The 21,778-nt window shown below is 30.3% G+C and overlaps 1 protein-coding gene across 1 annotated transcript in view; it reads left to right on the forward strand.

The window, feature by feature from the left end:
• Nucleotides 1-17,238, forward strand: part of LOC107456621 (uncharacterized) — a 39,020-nt gene extending 21,782 nt beyond the window's left edge. Inside the window, exons 2-3 of the mRNA XM_087150519.1 lie at nt 4,785-5,103; nt 16,897-17,238. Coding sequence (XP_087006645.1) covers nt 4,785-5,103; nt 16,897-17,131 — 554 coding nt within the window. The 3' untranslated portion in view covers nt 17,132-17,238. The remainder of the gene's footprint in view (nt 1-4,784; nt 5,104-16,896) is intronic.
• Nucleotides 17,239-21,778: the final 4,540 nt, after the last annotated feature.

Genomic DNA, 21,778 nt, shown 5'->3' on the forward strand with positions numbered 1-21,778 from the left:
AGGGGAGCAGGGAAGTTTACTTTCCACCCCTCATCTCTTCATAATCCCCCTTGGATTACAATAACTTCGACTTCTGTTATACGTTTGAGGGCCCTCTACTTCTTTTAAGGGTCACCCAACCGTTGCCCCTCAGCTGCCCCTATCAGGCCACTTGCCTCCCTCTAAACACAGCAACCTACCCAAGCGTCACAGCCACACGAGCCTAATTGAAGTGATTTTTGACTACTACACGATTTTTTCAGATTACTGAGGAAGAGGAGTATGGGGCTCTGATATGTAAGTATACAATGAAGCCCCTTTGTGAGTAAGGGGCGCAGAATGACCCCGACAAACGGTTTGTAGTTACGTAATTGCCTCCACACAATATGCCAAGTGCTCTTGTGAAGTTTTGTTTCTTAAGTGCGCCAATTGTCGCACAATAATCAGATGTTTTAAGGGGTGTGGGAGTTTTTAGTATATAAAAAGTATGTTTTTCTACCCGTGGGAATTATAATAAAATTGTAATAGGAGTTATAAGCATTATAAAGGGTTAGAGGTGGTGCCATGAAAAGGAAAAATTTTTCCTATACCTATTCCGGAAATGATTAATGCATTAGTGACTGCCACAGAAGTTATACTGAGAAACACATTTTTAAGTAAATTAGAAGGTAATTCGTTTAGTTTAAGAAAGAACCAATATATTTTATCAGTCAAGTTACAGTAATAATTTAATTGATATAGTTATGGCTAGACAGGGGTGAAAGCGAGACGGAAAAGAGAAAAGGCTGGTAGTAAAACTATTTCAGTTATAGCTAGTTTTGGGGAGGAGTTTACTTATTCTTTTTCTGAATTCTTCAACAATATCTACTTTATCTTGGAAAAGAAGCAGTTTTATATATATGCCAGAATTATACAAGAAATCTTGATAGTTACAGATACTTCATTTTTTTCGAAAAAAAAAAATGCTGGAATGAAATGTTTTACGTACCAGGTTTTTCTCTTTTCCGTCTTGCTATATAAGGGCTTTCACCCATGTAGCTAGATTAAGTTTAATGCTGCGAATGGTTACAATTTTAAAATAAATTGGTCGGTGAAAATGTGATTTTTGTTTGACTTAAACATAAATTAACCCTTATTTCTTTAATAGGATACAGCGAAAATATTTATGAATAAAGAAAGTCTAATGCCTTCTAAAAGAAAAACTAGAAGCGTAGTTGATGAAAACAAGTTTTTAACGATGTGTTTTACTACTATTTTTAAATGACATGGAAAGGTTGCATCAACCGTGAAAAATTTGAAAAGTGGAAAAAAATTTGAAGAAACAAATTGTTTCTAATAATTCAAATGCATTAAAATACATTTGTAAATTAAAGAAAATATATGATGTTAAAATTAACTAGCTAAAAAGGTCTACCTGCACCCGCAAAAATCTCTGCAACATTAAGGTAGCGGGTTCAAATCCCTCCGTAACTATGGATGCAGATTCCTGCTGTCTTTCCGTGAATTGTGCTATTCGCCCTTTTACGCAACAAAGTCTTATTAGCCTTAATTGAGCATACTAGTTTGTAAATGTAAATTATACAAATGGATTAGCTTAATTGACCAGTGAAATAAAAATCATTAAAATTTTCACCTGCCACATAAAACACTTGTCAACGAGAAAACGAGATTATGTGAAAACGAGATGAAACGCATGTATGTTGTCTTCGAATAAACTTCAAGGATGTTTCCCGGACCGTCGCCAATAGCACATTGTGTAGCTTTAGTGTAGCGTAAATAAAAGTACCGAACAGTACCGTAAAAATGTGTGCGCTTTAATTTTTTTGAGAACTATATCTTTTGACAGCCTAAAACAAAGCAAAACGTTTAAATAAAAGGTTTGTATCGTATCGCACTAGAGCTGTGGTGGCTCAGTAGCAAGGTATTTACCTGCTGTTGTAAAGTACTAGGATTCCCTCATAATCCACACAGCTTCAGATAGACGGATTGTAGCTTGTCTGCAAAGCAAAGGTGGCTATTGCATAAATAGACAATGTCACCATCATGCCGCTGGCCACTCCAAAGATCTCTCTGGAGCTGTAGTGGAAATGCTTTACAGAGGAAAGTGGGGTAATACCGAGCAACTAAGAGTCAAAAACCTATTGGAGCTAAACTGTATAGGTGTAGAATTCGGATGGAAACTGTCAGATTTTGGGAAGACATTCATTGTTTAGTTGCATACAATATATAATTCCTGAAAAGTTATTGATGTATTGCTTTTTTTTATCACTGCTTTTTTTTCCTAGACAAAATCAGATTCCTATTAAAGGGGAAAAACCACTCGCACATGTAAACTCTATGGCAAATTTATAAATACTAGAATTTCAATGAAAAAGTAGCAGTTATTTCTATTTTATATGGCAATTTAAGAAAATTGTGCATGTAATTTACATGCGATTTAACCAAAGCCGTACTCAAGGAGGGAAGAGAGGGACAATTGTTCCAGGGTCCGGAATCACTGACGGCCCCACCGAAATTCCTTCAAAGAGATACAGTACTTATTAATTCTATTTTTTTTAAAAGAAATATGCAGATAATTTCTTTATATCTTTATAAAAACTACAATTTTGTATAAAAGCTGAGTCTTCAATAATTTTACAAAATATGAAAATAAGCCTTTTTGTGCTTCAAAGAAGGGGCTACAAAAAATTTTGTTCCTGAAACCGTAAAGCCATTGTTCAGCCTTAAATGTAGATGTATTTTTCCTCCTCTGCACTGCAGTTTTCGTGGGCCCAGCAAAGACACACATCATGGCGCTACCGGATCTTTCCCAGAGAGCAGAAGATATCAAAACGATACAGAACTGTGTTTCTATTGGAGAAAAGCCTTATTGTTTGTTAGGGTACGATTCTTCAATAAACAAATAATGAGTTGGTCTAAAAATAATTTTTAAGACTCTAATGACTAATAAAGAAGAATATCTTAAGAACAAAAGAACATTAGAGTACACAATAAACATATCTACAACATAGCCACTGTGAATTAATCAACCACAATGTGATAGGTCCTTTCTTTTTCTTGACTAGTAAAGTGTAATTCAAGGTAGATGGTCTTAACCTATTCTACTCAATTTATAATTTTTTTTAGCGCTCGTGGGAGCTTATTAATTTGCGACCTTTTAAAATGGCAATTCCTCTCCTTTTTTTTTAAAATTTTTTTTTTTATCACAAGCGTTTTATCATTATGGTTTAGATTGCACAAACAAGATTGATCTGCTGTCAACCATATTATATCAGTAATTCAAAAATTGTTATTATATTTATATTTAGATGTGTATTCTAAGTACTGTTTTTTTTTCTTTTGGTAAAGTGGTAGGTAGCAGATAGAAATATAAACTACAGCCTGAGCTTTTTGTTGTTTGTATTTCAGAAAAGGAGATAAAATTAGTTTATAACCAGTTTATTATAACCATCTTGTTTTTTGGAAGAATGAAATATCAAGTATAATATACTACAAGTCCAGTATAAAGTAACAGAACTCAATATTCCTGTATAATATAATATTCTTAAATTAAGATATTCTTAAAACATATTTTTTCCCGATGAAGGCATGCAAAGTTTTCTCCAAAAAATGACAGGCTCTAATATTACGTAAGTTTATAGTCGATAATTTTCAAACTCCTTTACAAGTCAGCAAAAATGAACTATCCACGACCATGTTTACTTAATATTTTTTGCGTACAAAATGTAAATTTTTCCATCAAATGTAACTTTTTTATTGCTATTTAAAAATATCTTTTATTTAATTATTCATTTATTTCTTAATATTTTAAGTTTATCTGGTGCCTTTCGTAGGCATAGCACATATTCTACATCTCTTTTTTATCGCGAAAAGAAATATCTCCATGTAATTAGATGAGTCGGACATATCTGAACAATTCCATAATAGTAATTATGATAATAACAATAAAAACATGATTACAAACTGCGAACAGTTAAAAAAATTAAAATACTCTTTTGGTCGTTATTTGATTATATTTTTTATATTGTTCTCCTTAACCCTTTGAAGCAGAATTTTTATTAAACATATTTTTCATTATTTTGTATTAATTTAGGTCAAAATGAGTGAAAAATAATATGTTTAGCATTATAATAATCTATGGTTATGAAATACAGCATGAAACACCATTGTCTTTTTTTTTTCTGCGTTAAAGATGAAATCTTTCAAACACGACAGACTTATATGCAATAATTTTTCTAATTAGAACTTATTTAGATCTAAGAAAAACAGTTATTCGTCTTCGAAGTTTCTTTAATTTTTAAAATCAATTAATGATAAATTTTTGAATATAAGAGGAAAAGAAAATTCAAGCTACTTTTTTTGAATTTTATTTTTAGTGCATATATGATCCCTATAATCTAACAGATTATTTTACAAACTGTTAGACTTCTTTTCATAATAAAAGAAAATATCAAAATGTATTTTTGCTTGTAATTAGAATGTCAGAAAAAATGTTCCAACTGTTCCGGTGTTCCAACTGCGTCAAAGGTATGAACGTTTAAATTGGGAAAAAAAACTATAAAAACAATTATTTCAAAATCGCTGTGATCTTCATTTTATTAAAAATAAAATAAAGTTATTAAGTGAAATCTTTCAATACAGTTTTTAAATAGCTAACTTAATTTAATACATTGTTCTAAAAATCAATAAATATATTTCTAAAGTTGCTGACATATCTCATTTTCACTCTTGCTTTTCCAATATTTACTCTTTTCTTATTATTGTCTTTTCCTGTATCCTTAATCATTGCCACTTTTTTCTTCCAGGCTACGATTCGAAGGACGACCCCCGTTCTGCGTTAGTCACACCCCCTCAGGCACACCCCAGTTATTACGGCGAACGCAGTCCGGCGTCAGGCTACACCGACGGGGGTAGACCGTCTTCACAGCCGCAGCACAAAGAATCAGGAGGCGGTAAGGCGAAAAAGCCGAGGCGGCGACGGACAGCCTTCACGCAAGCACAGTTAGCTTTTCTAGAAAGGAAGTTTCGCTGTCAAAAATATTTGTCAGTTGCTGATAGAGGAAGCGTAGCGGAAGCTCTTAGTTTAACAGAAACACAAGTCAAAACTTGGTATCAGAATCGAAGGTGAGTAAAGGGCAGTCATGCTGTCAATTTTCGGAAAACATAAAATGCTAGTAGGAATGACATCATTTCATTTCCACATATATTTAGAGAGAAGTAAACTATTTGTGACTACTATTTATTAGCAGTTAACATACACATTAACATACCCTCCAACTGCTACGGAATTCCCGTAGTTTCAGAAATCTTCTTTTCAGACGGTAGCAAAATTAATGTCTTAAAATTTAAAAAAAAAAAAATAATTTTGGCGTAACTTGTCCACTATTACTTATCAAAGTGCAGGCCATATGGCTAGATTCTTAAGTTCTGAAAAAAGTTTTATGAGATATCCATTTGCTTTAAAAATTTCTACTTTGGTTCGCTACCACTAGAAAGAATTATTTTCAAAATCTTCATAAGTTGGAGGGTATGCATTAAGTAGCTAAAATGTCTGAAATATCTTTATTTCCTGGCATAAAATATCAATGATAGATGGGAAAGGGCAGCTTTGCGATTTCAATTGCCCAGCTACAACTTCCGTTCAATAGCAAATGCAATTACTAGAATGCTTACAAATGTAAGCATGTAATTTTATTTTATTTTACGACCGACGTTGAAAGGATGACCCAATTCTGAGTTTACTAAGCCAGAGATACCAACTTGCACCGGAGAGGAAATATATATTTTAAAGTGGTAGTTTATCAATTGTGATTCTTGATTTGATAAATTCAATTTAGTAGATTTTTATCCACCACTATTTCCAAATAATTCATGGGCTTATATAATTCACCACTTTATAGTAATTATGTCATGCTGTACCTTTTAAAAAGCAAAGAAAAATAGTCAAACATTTGCCAAATTTACTTTGTAGTTATTTACCGTTTTTTTAAAAAATTTTTTTTTGTTGAAAAATATATTACATTTTTCAATTGAAAATGCCAGTTTCCACAGTATTTGTCGAGTGAAATTACCGCAACTTAAGTTACTTAATCCATAAACTTAAACCCATAAACGTAAAGACTGGTAATAGAATAACTTAAATTTTTTTTAAAAAAAATATAACACCATATTTTTAACAATCAGAGAAAATTTAGAACGATTCCGCCTGCTTCTAAATCCGCGTGTTCTTGACATTTAGAAATAATTTTTTTTATTTCATAAAAAAACTCGTCTTTCACAGTTTTTTTTATCACGAAATGGTATCAATATTTCGCATTTTTTGGCGCAGGTTGCCCCCATATATAACTCAAATTTTCAACTGATTTGGGGAGTAATGTTTATAATATATAGTTACAAATAGTTTACTATTCCTCTCACTCAAAAAAAAAAAGAAAAAAAAAAGAAAGCTAAAAACTGAAATGCTTTTGTTAATAATATATTTTTTTTAATCTAGAAAACAGCACGCAGTGTCGGTTCTGTTAAAAACAAAACACTTTATTCCTACAATCAGTTGTAGGCATTAAGTGTCATTAGTAACCACAATAGTTGCAATAATCCAGTATAATTCCAAATTAATCATTCCCACCCCCTCCTTCTGATAAATAATGAAATGCCAACCTTTATTATCAATAAAAATGTAAAAAGTGTTGGCCAATAAAATGTACACACGCAAAAATCTGTTATAAATTAGCAACATTTTCTTGGATATTTCTCTTAGTTTATTATCAAAAGTTAAATAAAGGAGAATTTTTGTTTCAAATATAAGCCATTCATAAGGTAACGCGTGATGATAATTATGAAAGGATAATTAATCAAATACTACCACTTTTTGCATTTTCGGACATACGTCTCATTCCTGTTCAGGGCTTCCAAAGATGTTAGAAATGTAACGAAACTCGACACTTAAATACATTTGTTACTACCATTGTACGTTAACTCGCAAAAATTATATTGGTAGAAAAATAGTTTCGTATCATAATTTTATATGTTAAAGTGGTATCTTAGAAACGAAAATTTTCATCCTTTTTAAGGCCCCAAGGAATTTGTTTTCATACTTTCCCTGAAAAATTTTGTTTTAGTTACAATTATTTTCTTTATTTTTTTAAAAAAAAAAATCTTTCTTGTTATCAAAAAGCATGGCATTTTGTCAAAAATCGAATTCTCGATTACCAAATATATATAGCGATGCCAACTGCTCCGGACAAGCCAAAATAATTAAAAAAACGGTAAATAACTACAAAGTAAATTTTGCACAGATTTGACTATCTTTGCTTGCTTTTAAAAAGGTGTAACATTACATTAGTACTATAAAGTGGTGAATTATATAAGCCTACGAATTATTTAGAAATAGTGGTGGATAAAAATCTGCTAAATTAAATTTATTAAATCGAGAATCACAATTGATAAACTACCACTTTATAATATATATTTGCTGTCCTGAGCAAGTTGGCATCTCTGTATATAACGTTTTTTTTTCTTCTTGGGCTCGCTATATTTACATGCTTCAGTTTTTGAGATGGCTAATGGTTCGATAAAAAGTTTTTTGCCCTATTAGCAAAACTGTAAGAAATAGTAAAATTTTATAGGTACTGTGCACCTCCTATAGGTACTGTGTACCTATAGGAGGTACCTACCTATATGAATGTGTACCTACCTATATGAATGGAACAAAGCAGCGTGAAAAATATTATAGTACTAACTTTTGTGGAAACAGCATTTCTTTAGTTGAAAATGTTTTGGAAAATTTAGATAGTTTACTTGAAAGATTATGAACCTTTAAGAAATGATGACATCTTTACCTGTGCAAAATATGTATCCACCACAGGAACTCCAACTACTACGCTTTTTGCAAATTATTAGAATGGTAGACATTTAAGACCAAGGCTTTTAGAATTTTGGGCTATTTGCCAACATTTTAAAGGGCTTACCATGAAAAAGCTGAAACTAATGAACTTTAAAATCATTTATGTGCAGTAGCGGGGAGAAATAAGTATAAATAATTAAAAAAATAATTCATTAAATCACGAACGTAGCTACCAGAGCCGCGATGGTTCAGGGGTTAGGGCGTTCGCCTTTCAATGAGGTGAACCGGGTTCGAAGACGAGTGATGACTGGTCTATACGAATTCCGCATCCGGCTTGCACTAATTACAATGCTGACGTAAAAATATCCTTAGTGGCAGACGGATCATGGGTTAGAGTCCGCTTGTCGTCAGGCTAACCGTGGGAGGTTCTCGTGGTCTTCCTCTCCATGTAACGCAAATGCGGGTTAGTTCCATCAAAAAATCCTCCACGAAGGCAAATTTCTCCCAATACTTGATCCAGGAGTTCCCTTGTCTTCTGGATTGGGTTTAAAATTACAAGGCTACGGAGCTGAACATTAGTAGTCGTAAACCCAAAAAATTGGGTCGGCTGTTCAAAGACGGTTATAAAATAAAACAAGAACATAGCTACCACTCGAATTAATAATTACGAAATATGTAAAAAGTTCGCAGCTTTACAATTACAACGACGTCTGCGTAGTTTTTAAAATGCTGTTCATTTAGTCATTTAATTTATTAGCGGTAGTAAAGGCTTTTGATAAATTAGAATAAAAGTAAGTTTGCCCACACACACTATATATCTATATAAACTGCGGGGTCCCCTGTTCGCTGGAATTCACCAACCCCGATGATTGCTTCGCAATAATTGCTGTTTCTTGGCATAAAACAATTAAAATTATTCAACTAAAAATATATATATTAAAAAGAACACTTGCGCCTCCTCTTCTCAGGTCAAAATATTTCCCTTATGATACTATTAATATCTATAAGTGAACATAAATCATTTTCCTAAGTAGTCATTTTTTACAATAACATTTAAAATTAAAAGTATAGTGTCATAAAAAAAAATTGTGAGTTCGCAACTGCAATTTAATATATTTACTTACCAAGCAAAAGGATGTATTTAAAATACAATTTCTGCATTCATCAGTTTGTGCATGAAGCTGAAAGTGAAGTATTAAATCATTTAACGAATATCTTTAACAGAGATGCCAACTGCTCCGTACACGCCAAAATAATTAAAATAACGGTAAATAACTACAAAGTAAATTTTGCAAATATTTGACTATTTTTACTTGCTTTTTTAAAGGTGCAACATAACGGTAAGTACTAGAAGGTGGTGAATTATATAAGCCAACGAAATATGTAGAAATAGTGGTGGATAAACTACTAAATTGAATGTATTAACCCTTTCGCGCCGACTGTCACAAATACGTGACAGCAAAAAACCGTATCAATCAGATTAAGAAGATAAAACTGGTAATCAAAGTATTTCTTTAGCAGTTTATTTGTAGGCGGAGTTATAATTTTTTGATTTATTTAATTCACCATTACTTTGTTCAAAATAAAACTATTTAGTTATACTTTGAATTAACATTGATTATATATATGATTAAACTAACAATAATTAAAATAAAAGCAAAGTAAGTCTGTCAAATTAGTAACTACTACATTTAAGTTACCGTTTTTTATTTAATTGCAACTTGATTCTGATTTTGTACGAATGCTTTTCTGAATCACCCGTCCCCAAGGGGTTAAACTAAGAATCACTATTCATTAACTACTATTTTAGAATATATATTTGCTGTCCGGAGCAAGTTGGCATCTCTGCTTTAACCGTAATTCATAATAGTATATTAATGTAATTTTAATCAAAAAGTAATAATTGTAAAATGGTAAGATCAGACACCGATTTAAATGACTTTATCTGAAAATGGAAAGTAGAACTACATTATTCTTATAATAATAATAATAATAATAATAATAAATCCTCTTAATTTAGAAATCAAACAAATTTAAAAACGTAATAATAACAGTACAGGTAATTTTAACCTTTAAAATAGGGGAGAAAACATTTAGAGGAAAACAACAATAACTTTATGACCTACATCAATTTTAAGTTGATGACAACTAAACCAATAGGAATATATATATATATATATATATATATATATATATATATATATATATATATATATATATATATATATATATATATATATATATATATATATATATATATATATATATATATTATATATATATATTATATATATATATATATATATATATATATATATATATATATATATATATATATATATATATATATATATATATATATATAAAATAGCTTATGGAAAATAGTGTTAAGGGGAGAAACTTTCTCCCAATTTGTCCTTTATCAAAACCATTAGTGTGTTAAATTTGTTTGTTTCAAATCAATTCTGATTTAATGCGCTATCACTAAAAATATAATTCGCAACTGCGTTCGATTAAAAAAAGGTTTTTTCTTTATATACAAGGCTACCAATTTTGACTCTTTTTGTAAAAATTTATTCTACTGGTAGTTACGTCTATGTTTTATTGCATTATTTTTTATTCATTTAAGCTTAAGTTCCACATCATTACAGATAAATTTTTTAAAAGTTCATACGCAACGCCACTTTTTTCTAGCTTTTTCGTGATGAGCCTTTTAAAATGTTAGCAAATGACCAAAAACTCTGAAAGCTCTGGCTTTTAAACGTAAACCATTCTATCAAATACTTTGCAGAAACCGTAGTGGTTGGCAGGCCTGTGTTTATTTAAAAAACATTAAGAAAAAAAAAGGGAAACACTCTGAATATCTTTTGATCTATTCACATTTTTAATTTAATAATTAATACTTCAAGCATATTTAATATTTAATAAAACATATTTAAACGGCTGTACTTATTTTGAATAAAACATAAGTTAATTTAGAGGTGTACTTTTTATAAGTCATTCTTTTTCAAGAGATTTTTTTTGTTCACACTAACCCCATGACACGGAGTGCAGACATGTCATAATGGGGACAGAATAGATTAGTTGGGAATTAATTATTTAATCTATTGATACTGATCTTAAAAAAAAAAGAAAAAAAAATAGAATTAATTTTAGTCTAAAAATACTGTCGTTAGTAAATAATGTTATTTATTATTTTGAAGCTTAATAATTTAATAAATTCATTTTAATTCATTTTTAACCTATGCATGGTTATTTTTACCATTTTATTGGCGATTTCTCTTAAATATTGTTCAAAGTGGCACCAAAGATTACCCTTTACCATTTACTTTGAGATTTACTATACTTGATTTACAACAATTACGAAATATAAACAATTTAAATAAATATATATAACTTGATGAATTAAGCACAATAAATATAGAAATGAAGCATTAATTGCTTACCTTATTTTTTATTATATTATCTCTTTAAATACGGTGAAAAGTTTTAACTTTGGAATTCCTTGCAAAATTGTAGGTTAAAAACCAAAATGTTAAAGTGTTGTGAAGCATTAATTTTTATTAAATTCGTCAACAAGCAAAAATCAATCATTATATTAAATCATTTAATTAAGTTTAATTAAATAAAAAAATTTTAAACTTATTATTCGTTAATTTAAAAAGAGGGAAATCAATTTTAACTTTTGAAATATGTAATAAGCAATAAAGTGTTAATTAACAATCAAGTGTTTTGTTAGGTAACTACATATCAAAGCGTAGTTTATCAAAATTGACTGCGAAAATTCCAGCGACATGTAACAGAAATATTCCATTTGTTTACACAAGCTCCCGTTTCCCATGTGTTTAATTAAATTTTTTTAAATAAAAGAACAGAACAAAATAAAAAGTTGTTTATTTTAATCTCCCACTTAATTGATAGCATTTATTTTTACATGTTTAGATGCGTTATCCACGGTTAAGATGCCAACTGCTCCGGACACCCCAAAATAATTAAAAAAACGGTAAATAACTACTAAGTAAATTTTGCTTTCTTTTTAAAAGGTCTAGCATGACATACATACCTGCCAACTCTTACGCATTTGGCGTAAAATTTTATTTTTGTATTTAAAGTGGTAGTAAATGTATATTTTCTTTACTTTTATAAACTTAATTTTTAAATGATTTTGATCACCACTATTCTTAAAAAAATTAAGCATATATATTAGTATGCGTTACTACCGATATTTCCCCTCAATTTTTCAGACTTGTACTAAATTTAATTGTACATATTTTATAATTATTATTTTCATTATTCAATTGTGTATTCCTTATCTAAATTAATTTCATTATTCATGACTTGAGCTGCTCATGCAGATACTTCGAGCCGCCAACTGCCTTGTGCTCCTTCCATAATCCTTTCCTATGCCAATTATACCAGTCGCCCTAGGGCAAAATATATCAGATGAAGAGGTCAAGTGACCGCTGACGCGGGCAGGCACCTCACCAAATCCAGATCGTCGTCGTCCATGGTCGGCAGCTTAAGCTTTGTCAAATACAACGTATTTTTTTGCTTAACATTCAAATTTTAATTCCATTTCAATACCACTGTGAAAAATCATAATGGAAGGGATTAAAAGTTGGCAGGTATGCATACCTGGGAATTTCACTTTTTCCGAGAATGGATTTTTAGAGTGGTTGTATAACAATAAACGAAAAACAATCAGACTCAAAAATATATTTATATTTTGATCCCGTTGAAATTCGCTTGCGCCAGGATTATTATGCTTTCATATACTTATTGTAATTATTTATATGTAGTGGTGGTCAAATTCATTTATAATTACCATTATAATTCAAAAAGTTAATTGGAATAACCTTAGTATTGCTACCACTTTAAGTATGAAAATAAAATCTTCCGGAAAATTCGGAGGAGTTGGCAGGTATGGGTATGCATAATTACTATAAAATGGTGAATTATATAAGCCTACGAATTATTTAGAAATAGTGGTGGATAAAAATCAACTAAATTGAATTTATTAAACGAAGAATCACAATTGATAAACTACCACTTTAAAATATATATTTGCTGTCCGGAGCAAGTTGGCCTCTCTGGTTAACCGGTTAAAAAATCAATTACTGTACATATCAAATCATGTTTTATCTTTATTTTTAATTTAAGTCTACAATCAATATTTCTAGTGTTAAGTAAAAACGTCAATTTGTCATATTAAATTTTTTCATTGTTTTATTATTTCGCAAGCAAACGGCTTTTTTTTATGGCTACCACAATATATTTGAATGAACTTTAATGTATGTCATAATTAAATATATGCTAGTTAAAATATAGAAATTTAATTAGTGAAATATGTATCAATTTATGTTAATATTTATTTATGTCAACCTATGTATATATATGTCAAATTATGTTTATATTTATATATCTCAACTTAGATTCGCTGAATCAGATATTCAAATGTTATATTTACTCAAGCAAAGTGCTTGTTTTTCTATTAGCTACCACGTCGACTGTTAAATTCAAAATGTTATTACTATACATTTTCTGTAAATATATAAATGTATGGGATAGGGGCCGCTAAGAGGCCCAGGTGCCCAATTTTTGTAAATAAAGTAAAGTTAACCGGTTAACGCCCAGCGTCATATATTTAGGACAGTTCATTTTTTCAAAGACATTCATTGTGGTGGGAAACTTTTTTCAGCATTTTCATTTATCTGGGTGAATTAAAAGATTCTCATATACCACAATGATTTAGTTATTTCTGATTAGATCTAGAATTATAAGGAGCAAATACTTTTTGATCTATCAAAGACTTTTTGAATGCCCTAACAGTAGAAAAACCAATTAATTTCGATAATATATTATACCACTTTTTCTATAAAAATATCTAATTCTATAAAAATATTCTAATATCATTTCAGTATATAAATTCGGGACAAAACGGGTTAATATAATTTCTCCTCTTTAAAGGCATATAAATTTAAGACTCGTTCTAAATTGAAGTGGTCAGTTTAACTCATTAACGAATTTTACGCGATTGAAAAATCGATGGAGATGAATTTGTCTTAATACTTATCTCTATTATTGGATGCAAGATTACGAAAAGGAGAAAACATGTTAAATATGAGTTTGACCCCTTAACGATCGGTTAATTTTCAGGAAAACGGTCATAAAAGTGCCTATTTTTTTGGCTTTTGTCTTTGTATTACGTATTTGATTAGTGCTGCAACTAGTTTAAAATAAGATAACTATTTACAATTACCTTAAAAATATCCTGGTACTGCCATCAGGTGTGTAAGATGAGAAATAAAATGTTTTCCGGGCAAAAGAAATGAATTAGTTTTATTCTTATTGGCGCGTTACTACGGAGCATTCCAGCCTGTCAATATCACGGGAGCGAGAAATAGCGAGCAAAATCTCACCTCGTCATTTTCAAGGAAGCGAGAAGGAAGGAGTTAATTAAATAAAAGTAGGGATTGAAAGTATATAATTGATTTTCTTTTTTAAGAATGTTCTTTGACTGATAAATATATTTCATTCAAAATTTTCTTTTCTTAAAAATTGTTCTTAACCCTTTCCACTCGAGTGGTGACTATCAGTCATCACTACCACCAGCAAATTACCCACCACTCTAATTGGGAAATTTTTTTTCATCTTAATGTTTAGTTACTACTTCATTCCGTGATTTCGGGGTATTATATAGTAAATTTGAAGAAAAAAAATCTTTCAAAAATGTTAGTGGTTGCGTCCATTTTTTAACCGTTGAAAAGACTAGAGTAAAGAGTAAATTGATAAAAATAATTGTTTCTTTTTTATCAAAAATATCGACATTTTTGGAGGAAACCGCGATGAAAGTGAAACAATCATAGATTTTAGTGAATGTATCTCTTATTGGCAATAGAAATATGAAAATGTATGAGATGGATTTTATTTTCTTTGAAAAATTTAAGCTAAAAATTTTTTTGTGAGAAAATATGTATTGGTATTTGCATTTTTTTATACTGCAGTTGTAATATAAATAAAAAGATTACGTATGAACTGTATAAATTAACAGTTATATATTCATAAAACTATCTATGTTAACAGTTTTGTGATATAAAATAAACTGTTCCGTTAACTTGAACAGTTTATGTTTAAAACATAAATGGTTTTGCAGACGAAACAGTTTATACAAAAAAACTGTTTATTCGGGGACATTTGCAGGGCTCGAGGCATTATAGTGATAACTCATATTTTTTTAATAGTGAAATTTTTACATCAAACTGTTTTTTAACATTTGTTAACAGAAAGACAAGTTTCAACAACAAGTATAAAGTTCTCCTATGCGCAGAGATATCTTGTTGCCTCTATAGAAATAGAAATCGTGTTTTTCTTCATAAGCTCTCAAGCTCTCTTCAGAATAGTTTAAAAATGTCTTTTATCATTATAATGCCCCAAGTTCTTCATTTTATATCTTAGAATAAGCTTTTCGAATTTGAAGGAAAAAAAAGGAAAGAATGACCTCAGTTTTTAATCGATTTCGCCTTTAAACTAAATGAGTGTTTACATTCTTTTCGAAAAACTTTATTACAACAAGAGTTTTAAATGAGAATTACCCAATAAACAATAGACATTATTATTTAAAAATATAGTAGAAACCGTCGTTGAACAGCCAACCAAATTTTGAGTTTGCGACTACCAATGTTCAACTCCGCGGCATTGTAATTTTGAACCCAATCCAGAAGACAAGGAAACTCCTGGATGAAGTATTGGGAGAAGTTTGCCTTCGTGGAGGACTTTTTAAAGAGACTAACCCGCATTTGCGTTGCAGGGAGATGAAAACCTCCCACGGCTGGCATGACAGCAAAGGCACTTTAACCCATGATCCGTCTACCACTGAGGATATTTTACGTCATCACTGTGGTTGGTGTGAACCGGGTGCAGAATTCTCATTGACCAGATATTGCTGGGATTAGAACCGGTTTCACCTCATTAGGAGGCGAGTGCTCTATCCCTTGCTTCACAAATAAATATAGTAAATAGGCATAAATCTATTTATTATGAATGATATTTTTTTATACTCAAAATATTTGGTTTACCGGAAAATTGCCCTCGATCAACTACATAACCCATTTTAGAGTGATAGAAAAAGTTTCTTTGCAGACTAAATGTGGTAGGGCATTTGCCCTTTACGTATAACGTACGTATTTCTCCTTTTTCGCAATACGTAAATTCAACATTTTGTCGTAACAAGATAATTACATATATGAAAAGGTAGGTAGACATTTGTGCTTAAGCAAAGTGTGGACAGTTTCTATTATCGGTTACCATTGTTAGTTTGAAAAATATCACAAAAGAATTAATTAAGGTTGACTTAAAGAAATTTATACTGTTACCCAATCATGTCTTTAACAAATGTCATAATTTTGAAAATTTAATACTGAGAAGGAAACAATTCAATTGCCCCTCTTTTAACATACCTGGCAACTCTTCCGGATTTTCCGAAATATTTTACTTGGCAGGCATGTTTTAAAAAAGTCACATGTTTTCAAGATGGTTTAATTGTGAACACCTGGAGCAAGCATTGGGACAAACTAGCCATCATGGAGGATTTTTTTTTGATGGAACTAACTCGCATTTGTGTTGCATAGTGATAAAACCACGAAAACTTCCCACGTCAATGGGATTCTAGCCCATGATAAGTCAATCACTGAGGATATTATACGTCAGCGCTGTGGTCAGTGTGAGCCGGGAACCGAGTTCGTAACAATCAGCCACTTCTGGAATTCGGACATGGGTGACCTCATGGTAGTAATAATAGTAACTAGTTGCTTTACTTTAGAACAAATGCCTTCCCTCTTTTTTCTTATTAAGGCGGTTTTCTTACCTCTAAAATGTTGCATTTACATCCCCTTGGCCTAGCCACAATGCCTAGCCACTTTTTATTTCATATGAAGTATATTTTTGAAATGGGCATGCACTTTATCAGGTTTCCAATACACAATATATCATTGCTCTTAATTCTTCAAAAATAGTAAAATCTATAACTGCAAAATTTACAGCTAAATTTATATTTGATTTACTTTTTTCTTCTTCAGGACAAAATGGAAGAGACAGAACAGTCAAAGGCTGGAACACTTACGACAGCAATCACAAGGGGTGGCCAAAGATGTGCCTGGGGCAGGACCTCTTGGACCAACTCCACATCCACTTGATGGTCCTCTTGTCTCGGCCACGTACTACGGCGCATGCGTAGTGCCCACGTCCAGCACGACATGTCTCCTTCCTCCGGGCATTTTAAGGAACGTGTACGTGCCAGGATTCCAAATGTAAACTGTTGAAGTGGAGAACTATTGGACTTAATGGATTGGACATTTGTATATACATTTGATTGATTGTCTTCAAATATTTGAACAGTATAAAGTAGTATTTTTATCCAATGAAATTGAGTCATTCTTTGCCTTAAGTGTTGCTATTCATCGATGAGAAAAGTATTTTTATTGATCTCGCGCATTTCTGGGAGATTGATTTCGTTAACTGAAGATTAAGATGCAAAAGAGCCTTTAAAGACTTATGTTTTAAAATTAAGCACACGTAATTTCTAGTTTTTTTTTTCTTTTTCTTTTTTTAAACGGCTTCTGAAGTTTCCACAATTTAATATGCTCATTAAGTTCCTCTGTATAACCCCTTCGAACTTGGCGTGATCCGTGTTAACTTAATGAACATCACGGGATTTCTGTTTTATTTGAAGCTGTCATTGCATTATGAAGGAGATATCTTGAAGTTATTGGGCACATTTCGAATGAAGGAAAGATCTTGTTACTTTTTCTTTAAGGTATTTAATCATTATATTCATCATTTACAATAAGTTTTCAATTATAATTAATCATAATGGTTTGTTACCAAAGCAAACCAAACCATAGGATAAAATTAGTTTGTGGAAAGCCTCTCGTAAAAATTATAATTTCATTACCTCATTTGTACTAAAATTATTACCTCATTTGTACTAAATTAAAAAAAATACAAAGCTGCCAACTGCAGCAAAAATTTCATAAAGCGGCAAAAAATTAAAATGTTTTACATTTAAACAATCAAATATTTATATAACTTGTCACTTCGCTCGATTCATTTAGCGGTGAGTCTGTTAAATAATTGGCGAAATGAAACAAAATAATGCAAGTTTCAGTTTTGAATTCTTTACCACTTTATAAAGCATTTTGTTGAAAGTGGAGCAGTTGGCAGAGATGCCAACTTGCTCCGGACAACAAATATATGTTTTAAACTGGTAGTTTATCAATTGTGATTCTTGGTTTAATAAATGGAATTTATTAGGTCTTTATCCACCACTAATTCTAAATAATTTATAGGCTTATATAATTCATCACTTTATAGTACTTAAGTCAAGCTATACCTTTTAAACAGTAAGCAAAAATAGTCAAATATTTGCAAAATTTACTTTGAAGTTATTCACCGCTTTTTTTAATAATTTTGGTGTGTCCGGAGCAGTTGGCATCTCTGAGTTGGTATCCCTGCAATTGTGGTCGGGCATTAATGTGACTAAGATGTTTTCCGAAAACGGTACGGTCTCTAAACTATAAGTGGTAATAAAGTAATTCATATCTGGTTTAATTTTGTAAAGAATATAATTTGCCCTTTTTTTTTTTGAATTGATGCTTTTTAGTTTGCAAAAGATGAATATGGAGTCAGGATTAAAAAGTTTTTTTTTTCTTAAAAAAATAAAATAAAAAAGTAAGTGCTATTTCAAAATAATCACTATTGTCTTCTAACACCAATGTGTTATAGTGGTAAAGTATTGGTCCACGAAAATTTTTACAATCAAAAGAAGTACGCACTATTTAACTTCAAAAATTAATATTTATTCTATTATTATTCCTGCTATAATTAAAGGAATTTTTACTTAATCTAGATATTTATTTTTTTCTTGCACGGTACCAAGTCCCGGGTATTTCTCCATCGAAGTTGGCACAATTTGAGCCGTACTTACAGTGCGCAAAATAAAAAATGAACCACCCTGAATAACTTTTGTTCTAGTTATCAGTTCTAGTTGATCTGATCTTACTGAGTCCTAGATCACGGACTCAAGTTTAGGACTTAATTTTATTGATTTGAGAGGATGACTTCAAATATGCTAATTAATGCAGACAATATATTAAGTTACGAAATCAGACATAAAAACGTACTTTCCTGAATAAGCATAACTTTTTTTCAACGGATTTGAATTCCTGACCGCCAAAATTTATGGAGCAGCCGCAATCTAGGAAATATGGTCCCCATAGTTTGGTTGGAAGAGAGGTTCAAAGTTCTGATTCCTTTATGTCAATTTTATATTTTACGAATTTTGCCATATCTCGAGAACTTTTTAAGGAATTGAAATATTTTTGCTCAGAATTATAAATTTGCTTACCCGAACATAATTCTATGCAAAAATAACTTTTAATAAATATATATTATTTATTATTATTTTTTTTGTTGATAATAATCGAAAACATTTTAAATTGTAAGATATGTAATTTTTAAATTTTATTAGAATGTAATGTTAGTTACTTTGTAAAATACAAAATTTGAGCGAAATCAGTCGAATAGTTCCTGAGGAATCGAATTTTAAAAAGCTGTGTTTTGCAATTCAATTTCTCAGCAACTATTCAAAGAATTTTGCTCACATATCGTATTTTACCATGTAAAATTACACTCTTTAAAATGATGTAAAAGATTACAATTCAAAATTCTTTCAACCATTATTAAAAATAAATAATAATTAAAAATACTGCATTATAATTACTTATATTTTAGTAAATTAAGATTCAATGAATTTTGTCCACTACTGTTTATAAATTATTTAAAATGATGCACCAAAAGTAAGATTGCTTTCTGCTGAAAAGTTCATAAAGACTACTGTTGCGAAAAGGCAATATTTTGCTTTGAGTAAAAAAGCATTGCTTGAAAAAAAAGTGGTAGGACATATATGCGTGGACTAATCCGATAATTTAAGCTACTGTTTTAATTTTAAAAATATCGCAATTCGCGATCGCAACGAATTATAGGGGGCGTTGTTGTATGAGACTAATACCTGCGATTTCTATATGAACAGTCATTCAGTTACTCTATAGACGTCGTTAATGTAGCACATAGATTTGCAACGTTCCTTCTTTATTGTGGCTAATTAAATTTAAAAAAGAAAAATGCTTCATATTCTTTCTTATGCAAACGAAGACAAAATGGTATCTCTTTTTATTAGCGAAGGAATATCCAAAACACATCGGAAAAATATTTGTACATTAACAGAAAAAAATATGTATATTCTTATAAGAGTTAAAACCTAATGCCCGAGAAATAGTACTACTAAATTTAATGATATAACATGAAGGCCCATTTAAACTTTACATTCTATAGTTTTAAGAATCATATTACTTCAAAAATTAAAATGAACAGAAAGTATACATAAGCCTCATAATTTTATGAAATTTAATTTTGTAAACAAAGTTTTTTGACAACAATTTTTATCAAAAAATTTCAAGTTTCAATAAAAATCATTATTTAGAAACTAAGAAACGTAAAATAAAGAATGCTGACGAAACAAAAACAAAAAATCAATTCTTTTTTGTCGCCATTTTTAGTGCTACGAAAATTCGTCTTTGGGATTTGCCAAAAACAAAACAAGATGAAATTTTATTTTTTCAGGAGGGAAATATTTTACCGAAAAAACGAAAATGTACCAATTCCCACAACATGAAACTTTATCTTGGTAAACGTACGTTTTGGAAATGTTATTTCATTTGGAATCTTATTTATCAGAGTTCATATGGCGATGTGATTGTTTTGAATCTATGCTAAACTCTATATCGACTCATTTTCCACCGAAATCCGATTGACTATTTTGATTTTAAATAAAGTGTTTTATTTTAAGGAATTGTCGCAAAAATTTTAAGTGTAGATTGGCGGCACTTAAAAACCGCCAAATCTGTAGCGGCGGTGGCGTTAATACGTAAGTACCTAATTTTTATTCCATACTTTTCTGAATCATATTACTTCAAACATTGGAATATACAAGAAGTATACATAAACACATAATGTTATACCATTAAATTCTTCAAAAAAAGTATTTTGAGAACAATTTTTATCAAAAAATTATAAACTAAAAAACGGAAAATAAAGAATTCTTAGGATAAAAAAACGATTTTAAGAATTCTTTACATTGAAATAAAAACTTTCATATTGTTTCTTTTTTTATTATTCTTATAGTTCTTAATCAGGCGTAAAAAACCATTCTGTAGAGAACCATCATCAAATAAAAAAAAAAATATTTACAAGCAAATTTTTTATTGTAAAAATCATTGCACTTACCTGATTTATAATTCCGGGAGAATACCAAAATGATAAGTTCCTTGTTTGAAAACTTTATTCTCAAATAATAGATACATAGCTTATCCCTTCATTACTTTTATATAACATACTACACAGCAATATTTTATAATTGATATGAATTTGAATATGTAGCTAAAAACAGAATAGCTGAATTCTAGTTGAACTTATTCTTTCAAAACTAAAAAATACTTACCAAGAAAACGATACAAATTAATTAAGAATCAGCACAAATGGCACTATTTCAAGTAACTTGGATAATTTTTTATTGTTGTTTTCCGAATTATATGGATACAGAAATATATACTATTCTATAACGAAGAAGAATATGCTATAACTATTACAATTCTGTATGTTCTGAATTCATATTTATTCACTGGAATGACGAAAGCAATGTTGACTTCACTTTAATTCGTAATGAATTGAAGACAGAAGAAATGCATTTTACCTTAATACAAACATCTGTAACAGTATCCGAAATCGGAAGTCATCAGTTGCAAGTTTGTTGATAATAGAAATTAAAAATTATTGAGGAATTTTTCTTCAAATGTTTGGCGTGTTCTGTTCCTGAAAGATTTACTAATATTCTGGAGATTTTTT

This window comes from Parasteatoda tepidariorum, chromosome 9, assembly GCF_982258835.1.
Source record: "Parasteatoda tepidariorum strain Cologne lab strain chromosome 9, Ptep-v5.0, whole genome shotgun sequence".
Taxonomy (NCBI): Eukaryota; Metazoa; Arthropoda; class Arachnida; order Araneae; family Theridiidae; genus Parasteatoda; species Parasteatoda tepidariorum.